A 12608-nucleotide genomic window follows, 5' to 3' on the forward strand; every position below is an offset into this window, starting at 1 on the left:
CTTTAGGCTTTAGGGCTTTTTCTTTTTTTTTTTTTTTAAAACCTTTCTGGCCTTTAGTTTTCAAGTCTACAATGTGGACATTACAATGGAAAGTTTATACCTCATCAAGTTCCCCAGGTGTTGAGAGGCTCAAACAAGAGCATGGGAGAGCGTTCTAGAGGTATACAGTTCTGACAGGTCTAGGAGAGCTGCACCAGGTGTTTCAGGAGCATCACAGCTTGGTCTTGTTCAGTGTCTACACACTTTTTGAGGACCACTGCTCTCATCCTGGCTCTGTGCATGTGTGAAAGAGTATACCAGCAGGCTTGTATAGTATCATGGAGTGCTCCATTTGGGCCCTTGCCTGCAACCCAGCAAGGCTTTCTTACAAGGCTAAGCAGCTTCATATTTTAAACATATAAATAGTTCAGAGAGAAACAGAGACAGAGAGAAACAGAGAGACAGAGAGACAGAGCTACAGATAGACACAGAGACAGAGAGAGGGAGGGAGGGAGAGAGGGAAAGAGAGAGAGAGAGAGACAGAGAGAAACAGAGAGACAGAGAGACAGAGCTACAGACACACACACAGAGAGAGAGAGAGAGAGAGAGAGAGAGAGAGAGAGAGAGAGAGAGAGAGAGCTGTCATTCACAGCCTCAGGTCTGTGATTGCTTGTCTGAAGCTCTTGAGGAAAATGGCCTGTGCTTAGACTAACCTCTGCTATGAAGTCACTTGTACACCCTGAGAGCAAAAGGGAAACTATCTATGGGCAGAAGATCTCATTTTGCTGCTCCCCTCACCAAAAGCTTCTACTTGTAGGCTCCCTACCATCAGCCCCACTTCTCTGTGGGACAGGAAAGGATATCATAAGGCAGCTATTTTTTTTTGCAATGGCTATAAACCTGCATTTAGGTTTTTTTACAAAATCTCAGCCAGAACTTCTAATCACCTGCATGCCTGCCTGGAAGATTTTAAAGCTGAGGAGAAATAAATGTCCGCATAGACAGTCATCCATGCTTGTGATCCAAGAGAACTGGAAGAGAAAACAAGGGCAGGGCAGAGGCACCCTGGCAAGCCAGGCAAGGCTCCAGAGACAGCCTGGCGTTCACGGTGCCTGCCCTGGACTGCCCATTCTTGTATCCAGTTCACCAGCTGCCCTTGCTCCACCTCCATTTCATCTCAGTGCCCACTTGCTCTGTCCACACTCACACAGAAACTCTACCCAGTTCTGCTCTGACAACTGTGGGGAAGGGGAGAGAAAGAAATGGAAAGGGTAGGAGGCGGGGTAGGGGGGTAGAGTGTAGGAAGAGAAGCTGAAAAAAGAGAGAGAGGGAAGGACTGGAGAGAAACAAAAGATAAAACAAGTTTTCATAGTAAAGAATCCTGATGCTGTGTGCATGCGTATGCACGCACATATGCAAGTGCATGTGTGTGTGCACATAAAGCATGCCCTTAGTGCTAGCTCACGTTATATAGGTATAGGTGTGTGCATGTGTGCATGTGTGCATAGGCTGGAAGAAGCTCTTAGATTTTGCTTTATGGTCACTATTCATCTGACTTTTTCTCTTGAGGTCAGGTCTTTCATGGTCTGGAGCTTGACCAGAAGGGTGGCTGTTCATTCACTGAGCCCCAGGAATCTGCCTATCCCCACCTCCTCAGTGCTGGGATTATTGTGGCATTTTTTTAAAATCTAGTATCTGGGGATCAAACTGGGGTCCCCATGCTTCTGACGTAGGTGCTGAACTGAACATCCCTCAGTCCTGATGCTGTATTTTTAACCACCATTTGTTGGCTTGGCACTGAGCCTCCCGAGGTTAACCGTCTCTGCGTTCTTCCTCTTTCCTCGGGGTTCTGTACTCCAGTGGAGGTTTATTTATTTTCCCTCTCTTCTCAAGCTGAAGTGCCAGTGTGCTCCGAGGTTCACATTCCTGGCTGAGCTTAGTAGAGTTCAGGTTTTGGTCTTAGAAATGGGGAGAACTTTTGGTTGTTGACAGAGGAGAAACAAGTCAGGAGAGTTAGGAAAATTGAAAGGATCCCCTACAGTCCACCCACCCATGGAGTCTTCACTTTGTAAACCATGAGCTCAGATTCTCTTGGGAATGGCCACCTGGCATTGGTCAGTTTGGAAATGTTTGTTCATTTCGAATCATGTTTGAAATAATGACTACCTTTTGTTTTAAGGGGAGAAGGGTGTTTTGTTAGGGAAACAGGGTCAGAGTGCTGCAATGCGAACGCATCACTCTGCTTCTCTGATTTGAGAATAGAGTTCTTGGCGTGGCACTGCCAGCTGACCCTTGCTGAACGGCACCCATACAGGCTTTCAGTCCCTCAGGAAAACCCCTCCTGATGGACACAGCTTTTACTGATATCGGAGTAGGTACTAGATTTGAGGATCGAATTTTTATGAGGTTGAGGATGCTGGGGTTCTGGGTCCAGCCAGTGATTCACTCTCTAACCTTGTAGTTCAAAGTGTCTAGAAGTTGGGGGAAAACCAGGGCATCATTAAAAGCAAGATGCAGCTTCTGAAGTCCTGAATAAGGATATGGATTTTTAAAAAAAATCTAGTACTTGAAAACAATTTAGAAGGTCGCTCTGCTCTAAATTTAGTAAGTCCTCAGGAAGGGAGAATATAGGCTGGTTGCGCTGCTCGAGTTCCATTTTCTTTCATCTTATTTTTGCATAAAAGCATATTACCTTGTATTCCCCTGACTGGGTTGTTCCTCCAGACAGCATGGTGTGGCATCCGTGTAAACATTTTAGTTATGCCCAACTTTGAACAATACCACCAAATAAGAGGGAGGGTCTGAACTTGGCCTCCTATAACCTTAAGGACATCTACCAGATACTGTATTTTTTGTCCTAATTTGAATTTGCTTACCCAATTTTTGATCCTGCCAAGAGGAGGTTCAAGCAGCACTGTGTGTTCCTGGAAATGCTGGCCTTATTTTGGACAGTTGTCCCCACCTAATCTATAAACCTATGGGAACTGGTTTGAATGTAGGCACAGGACCTGGGTCTTATGTGAGGCAGCTTTTAATTGAACGGCATTGTTAATGAAGTCTGGGGGTTAAGAGACACTTGTGACTTCAAACCCTGGCTGCAGACCTCCCTGGGATGGAAATGTTCTATGCCATTATATAACACTGCAAGGGTGTAGGTGGCTTGTAGGTCTCTCTGGGGACTGGCCTGGCATCCCATGATTCTCTCTATGTGCCCAGCATTCTCAGGGTTAGAGAGATGAGTATGTCCTCTACTCTAACCCTTGACTTAGCACTTCCAGAGGACCACTATCTTGGGAATCTCAAGAATCTTGTCAAAATCGTGTGAGCAGAAATAATGAGTAATAAGAAAATGCTGCTATTCTTTTAAACTTGACCACGGTAGACAACAAACAGAGGTTTGCTAAATTAAATCCGTCTCAGGAAGTGGTGGGGGTCTCATCTTCTGTCACACTCTTCACTCTGGAACCCTTTATCAAACACCCCAAAAAATAGGTGTTGGTGCCCTTGTGTTAGAGCAAGCCACTTCTCTAGAATTCTCTTCTCCTTATCATCTCATGAGACTACATCCTGTCTCTCTTGTCACTTATCTTTAGAAACCTTCCCATTGGTTTTTCCTTTCCTCCTACACAAAGGAAGCAAAATCACCTCAGGGAGTGAGATCTTCAGTTGTGGTGGATCGCTCCCCTTAGAAACAAACTACAAAATAGCAGTCTAGACATAGAGATGCTAGCAATAAAGTGTTAATACCAGAATCTTCTCTGAACATAGCCCTTGCAAAGTGACAATGGAAGGCCAAGGGGCTGGTAACGAGGAAAACTTGAAACATTGTATTCTTGTAATGAGGGAAACTTGAAACATTGTATTCTTCTATCATTCTGACCTGTTAGCAAGAGCTTTTGTTGGAGATGTTCCATATTAAGGTTATAAGTTCAGCGATGAAAATAAGCCAGTAGTTGAGAGAGATAAAGTGGGGGGAGGGGTTTGTTATAGCTCCGTGAAGCCCTGCCTTGTTGGTTCAACCATCAGCCGCCACACTCGTGTGTCTGCACACATTATCAGTAAGACACCCTTTCACAGTTGGTATGAAGCATCTCAGGCAACTCATAGCCTTCTGTGTGGAACAAGTTTGACATGACTGCCTACATGGAAGGGGGACTCAGGGACTTTCGTGTCCCTGATTTCCATTTGGGTTTATGGCAAAAGGGGATTATCAAGATGACCATTTGATACTTTAGTGACAAACACTCTCGGTGCAGTGTAACTCGATCCTCTTTTTATTGAGTTTCTCCACACATGGCATATTAACTTTATTTTTACTCTAGGCTCTGAGGCAGCCTCTCATTCTTCTCCCATTGGGGACTTATCTGTCCCTCCTTCACACTGCGCTAAGATTTGTCTGAAGCCCTGTTTTAGGCTGGGTGTTGAGGGGTGTGCATCTCAGTAGTACCTGGGATCCAGGGAGCATGTTCCCTTTATCCTTGTGAAGAATCTAGCAAAGTGCCTGGGTTATTTACAAAATTGTGTACAATTGGCTAAGGCAATTTAGGAAGAATATTTTGATGATACTTCATCTGAATTTCTGGGCTCAAGAATCTTTACTGGAAAGACAAATCGTGGGCTGAAAGAGACTTCAGTACTTTTAATTTCTTGTGAGAGGAAATTGAGAACATCAGGTGTGGGGGTCACACCAGGAGATTTCTGGAGAGAAATGATGGACCAGACAGCGTCATATCTAGTTGTGCTTGTGGGATCATGGTTAGTTAGGTTATGCATTTAGAAATGAGATCAAGGTTTCCTAAGTACAGAAGCATGGCTTGGGGATATATTGGCATGCTAGGGAAGCTGCTTCAAGGCTTACTCCTTGAAATATATATATAAATAAAACACTGCTCCACCATACTGTCTTGATATTGAAACACAAATACCCCTTGGGTGCCCTTAGACAAACAGTGGCTCGGTTGAAGACCTGATAAATAGAAGGTACAGAATGTTTCCTTCCCAGAGTTCCTTATTTGAAATTCCTTGCACTAAAGGGCAAGGGCCATTGGTCAGAAACTGTGAAACCTCATCGACAGGACCATGCAGAGTCAGACACTGGAGAAATGGAAGCCATTCACCCTGGGTCTCACTCAGTCTGGGCCCCTCATCTACTGTGTTCTACTGCCTCGCCATGCTCTACCTCTACTATAATCTCCTATCTCTGCTTCCAGGCAACATCATTCTCAATTGCAGGGAAAAATCTCAAAGCTCTCTCTCTCTCTCTCTCTTTTTTTTTTTTTTTTTTTTTTGGCTAAAGCTGTAATTGGTGGCTTTACTGGAACCACTGAAAATCAAACAGAGCAGGCTTGAAAAACCCATGAGAAATTAATTTTCTTTGTCTGCCAATTTTGAGGATTTAGGGGACTTGTTAGGGGGCTGCTTGTGTTCTGTTTCTGACTCTGTGTGATTGAATGCTTTATTGTTTCCCACCCCCCAGGGCTCCAGAAGTCCTGCAGAGCCCACATTGGGCTCCAAATCATAGTAGACAGAGCTGGCTCCTAGGGGACATGTCCTTCTGTGGTTACCGTCCTCGAGCTAACATTTTTTCATGGGGCACAGAGTGGACACAGGCTCCTACCTCTCAGCCTCTTCAGCCTCTGCTCCCTCCGTCTCCTTCGCACCACCAGCAGAAGCACAAAGAGCAGCAGAACCCCGACCAGGATGCAGGAGATGGTCACGAGGATCTTGAGCCCTTCGTTGGTTGTCAGCCCTTCTTCGCTTTGGACAACTGACTTAATGAGTGGAGGGATTGTACCTGAAAGCAGGGCCACGATGTTAGATGGCTATTAATGGCGGCAGCGTGGTGGAGTTTTTAGGGATGATGGGTTACAGAGAGACCGCGCGGTGTGATCCAGGGGTGTCTGTGTGATGAGAAATGAGAGGACCAGCTCCCTGACTCTCTGGGTTGACTTGCTCACTCTCCCTTCCCCCAAACTTCCAACTCACCCTGGCACAGCTTTGTAAAGGACTGCGGTTTGTTTTTTGTTTGTTTGTTTGTTTGTTTTGGCAGTGCACTCTAGGACGCTACCCTCTGACAGTATGGTGCCTGCACTCAGGGCTCACAAAAGCCACCTTAATTCACCTGAACTCCAATGCCCACTTGGCTGTTAACCATGGTGCTTTTGAAAACTGCATATGAAGGGAAGAACAATAGGTTTGTCAACTGGACAGAAGACTCCCTTCCGGGAGGATGTAAGGTACCTCAGCCTAAAGAAGCACAGACCCTTTTTATTTCCTTTTGATTATTCCCTTGACTTCAACCCCAATTTCACAGATGCTTTTAAAATTCCCAGTTTAGGGTAGAAGAGCAAAGGGCAACTTTTCAAGGGGAAGGGTCTATCTAGGTCACTAAACAGCAGAGTTCCTGACAGGGCCTCATTTACCCTGCTCTACAAAACTTAGATTATTTGGAGCGGTAAGAAGAAAAATAGAAGTCGACTGAACTCTTGAGCTGTTAAGATGCTTTCCACCCTGAGGCTGAACATGAGGGTGCAGACATCTGTGATTTGTGGGGCACGCATCTTACCATCAGCCATTACATAAGATGTTCCGTCCATTCCCACTGTCTTTTCTATGCAAACCAGAAAGCCAGGGCTTTAGGAAAACTAATGCGCATATATATATATATATATATATATATATATATATATATATATATGCCATTTTCCCAAGAGAAAAAGCAAAAGGATCTTATTTAGTAGCTGGAGCCGTGAAAATGCAACCCCTGGCCCTCTCTGACGTCTGCTGGAGCCGAGCAGAATCTTCTTTTAATATCACAGCACCTCTGGCAGCAAACCCAAGCCTACAAATATCCAGACTCCAAGAAAGAGTCACAGAATTGGTGACTGAGGCTGGTCTGTGAACAGGGTGCCATAAGGACACACAGAAAATTTTGGTGAAGGAAATAGGGGTGACTCAGATAAAGAGGTAGGAGAGATGGGAATCTAAGTGATGTGAATATCAGGGTGATTTTGTTTCAACGTTTGTTTTTCTTATTGTGAGAACAAGTGAGTATAGCCGAAGAGATACTAAAGGTATATAGCCATGCTATCTTTTAGATATATCTCCCTTTTCCAAGATAATATATAAAAGTATATACTCTTAGATCTTCGTGCCATGAAATTATTTCAGATTTTAGGGAAGAGACTGCCCCTCACACACATACCTTTCTAATTTGGTTCTGAGTGAATGAGAAAACATTGTCAATGTCTCAGAAGCTGAACATTTAAAGTCTGAAAACGTATTTGGGACATGAACAGGTGTCAACATGCCGCCCATGTGTGGCAAGCTCTCTGGCATCCACCTGTACAGGCCTTGGGCCAGAGTGTGGGTGTCCAAAGGGATATGTGTACTAACTGGGCATGTGCTTCTAGGGGGCTTGGGTGAAGCATTTAAATGCACTTTGTAGAAGCCATGGTCTTAGAACTTCATTTTGTAAGAACAGACAATTAGGCACCATTGTGGGAAAGCCTTAGACGCTCTGCTTGTGCGTGCTCCCTAGGACAAAGACTTCTCTAGATAAAGTCATACACACAAAACAGAGAGAGGCTGTGTAAGAGGGGGCCTGGGTCCTTGAAGGGGAGAGGCAGCTGTTCAAGGAGCCAGGGCTGTACAACAGCCCATTGGGTAGAGCCCGACACCACAAGGACTTCTCTTAGAGGTCCTTCTGGAAGCTTAGAACTTGGCTGCAGAGGCAAGAGGAATCTGATCCTATCTGAGATAGGCTTTAGAAGCAATGACTGTGGGCAAGAGATGGGAGCCAGAAGGATCAGCACAGTATGCAGAGAGAAAGCACAACTCGGAGTCTACTTGGGAGCATAGTTCCTTCGGAGCAGTGGGGAATGGACAAAAGGCTGAGAGAGGAACTTGTCCACAGCTCCAAACAGCCTGATGAGTCACCGTTGGTGCTCAGAACTCAGAGCCTATGGTTGTCTTTAGGGCTACAGGAACCAGCATGGATATGCTACAAAGCAAGATCCATCGACTGATTGTAAGAGATGCTGCGTCAGCTTCACTGAGCTGGGTGTTGTTCAGGTATCCAGAACTTAACAAAGGTCAAGGAAGAGACTCTGTAGCTTTTAGGATGTACGTAAGTGTGAGCACAGGCCCATAGTGACCCATCCACCATTCTATTCCCCTCCATGCCCCTGCTTTGTCTAACCTAACTTCCTTTGCCATGGAAAACTGTTGTGCACATGCATTTTAAGGGTGTGATGAGAGCAAAAAGAAAGTTGTGTGGATTGGGATGGATGGGGAAGGGGTGGGAGACAACAAAAGCAGTGTTAGCTCACAGTCATCCGCAAAGCAACTGAACCATGAGGCAGAGTCCTTCAGCCCTGAGAGAAGCCACTCCTACACTAAGGCTCTGCAAGGAGTTCCCCTTAGTCCCTTCGCTCTAGACGTCTACACAGTGATAATCATCTCTGTACAATGGACTAGGAAGCCCGCAGAGCGGGGAATCAAATGGCCCAAACCCTAATGGGTTATGGGGCACTTCTCACTCTGTGGTAATGACAAGCGTCTCACAGGAGAGTGAATAGCATACATGCGTACAATTCCCGAGCCGCAGAGAGAAAAGCCATAAAGCCTTGAGCTTACTGCCATCGTAGTTCAGCGTGGCAAAGTTGGCTTGCTTCTCTGCGCAGCCGGCGCTGTTGCACACTCGCATCTGCAGTTCATACCATGTGGCTTCTTGGAGGTCATACAGAATGTAAGACTTGGAAAGGGAGGTCCGCTGAGCTGTGGTCCAGACCGTGGTCCCGAAGGGTCTGTACTCAAGAGTGAATGAGGTGATTGGACAGCCGCCGTCGTTCCAGCCAATCAGATTCAGCCTCACTCGGGTGGTATTGATGCTGGCGAAGAGCTCCTGCTCCTTGGAGAACTGGGGTTCTGTGGGAGATAACAGTGTCATTCATGGGTACCATAGCTGGTTCAGGTGTCTTTCCCCAGCTACTGTCGCTGTCTAGCTTTGCTCCGGCCAATCTGGATCACCAGACGCTCATAGCATGAACAAAGCCTTGGGAACCAATACGTTTTCCTGACCACGAGGATTAGAGCCAGAGTGGAGGTTGGAATGATACAAGATATGTTTTTACGCAGCGTAGAGTTCTCTGAAGAACAGCTCTGCTTTCTTATGTGGAGTCCTTCAGTGGTTCACACACTGCAGTGTATGGAGCTCAATAATTTCCCTTCCCATGTAGATATAGAATGGGGTTTGGGAAGTATCGTAGCTCTCCTCTATGATCCAAACCCTTAGTTCAGTGGCCTCTGACATAGTAGGTATTATTCCGCACAGACAAAACTCTCATCCCCAGAATCCTTATCTTGTTAACCAAAACTCAGGTGCTAGACTCAAATATCATCTCTGTCTCCTGCCATCTGGTTCTCCTTCCCTGGAGAGCTCATCAGATCTCTCTTCTCCTTGCTACACAGACAGAGGGAGTGCCCTATCTTTATTAGACAGTGTCTTCTTCCTGCCGCTCCCAGCTGCCTTCCACCTCTGGGAGCCACTTCCTTGGGCTTTATCTCCCAACTTCTATTTTATTTCAGATAAAAAGTCAATCCATTAGGAAGTGTTAACCTATTAGCCCAATCGTTTCCAGCCTGAAAACCTATGAGGACAGGTGCCCCATTTCATGGCTGCCCAGCCTTGCCACTCTTATTGACACCCTTCCAAGGGCTTTCTTCTCTGAACTGTAAGTCAAAGAATGAGATGGGGAACTGGAAGGTTCTGTGGTCAGTCTCAGTTCAGGAACAGGAGCGCTCAGACACACAAAATCACTCATACATTCACTTAGTCTTTCATGGTCCCACCCCTTCACATGAGAAGACAAGGGGGAAGGAAATGGCAGAAATCCTCACCTTTCCCCAGAGTTTTGGCTTCTATGATTTCACTTATGCGTCCGGGTCCCACTCCATTTTGGGCAGTAAGGGTGAACTTATACCATGTCCCACACTTTAGGTTTTCCAAGCGGTAGGAACGCTCGCTGGGGCTGATGGGAAAGCTCCCCCACTGCTCACTGTTGTCCTCGGAATATTGCAGGATGTAGCCTGTAATGACCAGATGTTCTGGTGAGCTTTCTCTGAAGAGGTGACAGGATGAGCTCTGTAATTCTGGGTGTCTTTAGAAAAGAATAACTCTAATTCTTCCTGATTCTGGAAGTTTCTCTCAGGTTGGGGTAAGGGGTGGAGTAAAGTGGTTAGTGAGTCACTTCAGCCACACAAGACTTTACTACTATGGTTACATTGTTGCAAGTGCGTGGAAAGAAAGCCATACCTCTTCCCATGTTGGACTTGATGAGTAACAAGCTGTCAAGTATCTGCCTCTCACAGGATATGTGTGAATCTGAGTGTATACACTGAAAGGGGCTACCTTGACAACGAGGACAGGAGTAAGTCTAGGAGCCTTTGTCATTACCTCCTTTCTACATGCAATGTGGGGGAGGGGGTCATTTGCAATCACAAGGATCCAAGTCCTGCAGCCATCCCAACACCTCTACAGCAACATGGCTTCTCCTCAGGGTGAATGGTTTGCTTGACCCTTCATTTCTCATCTCTCCTTATAGTCATTCTCTTTTTGGTGTCTACTACTGCTGACCACTGAACATGTCAGGCACTGCCTCGAGCACTTTGCTTAAGTCACGTCACACAGACGGTGCTCTGATTCCACAGTATGGATGACAACAGGGCTTTAGAAGGATGGGCATCGAGGAAGATGCGAACCACCTCAGTCTACAGTTACCCACTCCTTGCCCTGGTGTCCTTGAAACGGACTCTTACGATTCTCATCACTGATGCCTGCAGTCATGTTTCTGGGGTCAGATGTGTCCCCTCTGCTCTGCTCTTGTTTCCTAGATGGTCATCATGTGACTTGTGCATGGGGTCAGGAACCCTGGAGACTAATACTGTCTACTTCTCCCCAGGGAACTCCTCTTTTAACACACACAGAACACTACTCATCTGCTGTGAGGCAGAGGCTCCATGTCCCCAGCCAGTGCCAATCAGATTCCCCAGGTCCCTCCCTGGGGTCTGTGTCACTGGCTGCTGCTTCTGCCCATGCTGTTATCAGTATCCTCCACACTCTTGCTCTCTCTGGCTCTCTGAGCCACAGAACCCATACTTCCTGGACCTCTCATGGCTGCCTTTGTGTTACTGTGCGCCCCCAGGATCAGCCAGTGTCTGAGAGGAACTGCTCTCAGACGCCAGCCTCCATTCCAGCTCATTTGGGGACTATGCTTTGCTCTTCCTACTGCAGAGGCCACCTCAGTAACTAAGTGATCTGGCCCCTGGTTTCTGTTCCCCAGTGCTGCTGGATCTTGTGGCATCAACATCCGTCAGTATAGGTGCCTGATTTATGATGCCCTCCAATGCTTTGGGCACCACGAATATTTCGGGGACTTGGAAACTCTTCATCAGCCTAATTAGCTTCACTTCCAAGACCTTCTATGCTGGTGCTACCCAGGCCTCTCCCGAAATGAGACTAACAAAAATCAAACTATTTGGACTCTAGATCCCTTGAGACCCATTTATTTTCACTAAGAATTTTTTTTTCTCTCTTCCTCGTGTGAGGCCATTTGAAGCAGGAGTCCAGTTGCCCTCCATACTGCACTCACTTGTCATAAACTTTGGTACCCTGTGATGCTCTCTCCTCTCCCCAGCTGTCCAACATCCCTTCTGATTGCTATAATAATTGTGACCATCACAGTTTTGTGCTGTGTAGTATCTGCAGCTGGGTCCGGGTGGCTTCTTGGCAGCAGTGATTTTGTTCGTCTGCTAATGAGTCCCTGTGCCGTGCACATGGCAGCCATTTCAAAGCTGTCCCACGCTCCTCAAACCCACAGACACAGCCTTACCCCTAATCATCAGCTATTTTTATAAAGTAACCTCACCTTTTTTCTTTCTGATGAAAAAAAAGGAAGAGTCTCCCTCCAGCCAGTACCAACAACTAGACCTAGAAGAGAGCCAAGCTCTGGCTTGTTGCAGTGTGATTTCTGGGGAATGCAACTGCTCTCAGAGTGGATGCACTGCTGAGAATAAAGCTAAAGGACATGGGACGCCATGCTCCCAGAAGCTAGGAGCTGGCTGGGTGCTCCATGGCTCTACCCGACAATGTCTGAGTTTCTTCAGCTGTCTCCCCATCTTTCTCCTCTCCTTTTGCCCTTGGAGTCCAAGCCCTTTCCTCTCACCTGCTCCATGGCCTCTGTAGTGTCTTGGCACTTGTTCTTGGCCACCTCTGCCATCTTTCTCTGCACAAAGGGCCTTTCCTTGTTCTATGGATCACTAAGATGGTGCCCTTGCCCCACCCATGACAGGATGACCAAGATAGCTCTTTGCTTCAGCATCCGTCTCCCTCAGACCCTGCTACAGTGCTCTAAATCCAAAGTCTTCTTGCAGAAGGGTCATTTCCACTTTGAACAGCCTGTGCCTTGAGTTATGTGTGAGGACAGTAACTGGTGAGTTGAAGGGCTGGTATGGCGCTGACAGAGTCTGGGAGAGAATTACACCTGGCAGTTATAAGGCACGGTGTGACGTGCTTATTACAACTTAACGACTTTCTTACATGATTCTGGGCAACTGAAAAGGAGGAATGG

The 12608-nt window shown here is 46.5% G+C and overlaps 1 protein-coding gene across 10 annotated transcripts in view; it reads right to left on the reverse strand.

Annotated features, from left to right (window-relative positions):
• The window catches only part of Dscam (DS cell adhesion molecule), a 585477-nt gene that overhangs the window by 48138 nt on the left and 524731 nt on the right, over positions 1-12608 (reverse strand). For all 10 annotated transcript variants that reach the window (XM_039087936.2, XM_039087935.2, XM_039087937.2 and 7 more), the window contains 3 exons: positions 9880-10068; positions 8617-8907; positions 5597-5773 (listed from right to left, as the gene is read on the reverse strand). In XM_039087936.2, the coding sequence (XP_038943864.1) occupies positions 5597-5773; positions 8617-8907; positions 9880-10068 (657 nt within the window). The remainder of the gene's footprint in view (positions 1-5596; positions 5774-8616; positions 8908-9879; positions 10069-12608) is intronic.

Source organism: Rattus norvegicus, chromosome 11 (assembly GCF_036323735.1).
Source record: "Rattus norvegicus strain BN/NHsdMcwi chromosome 11, GRCr8, whole genome shotgun sequence".
Taxonomy (NCBI): domain Eukaryota; kingdom Metazoa; phylum Chordata; class Mammalia; order Rodentia; family Muridae; genus Rattus; species Rattus norvegicus.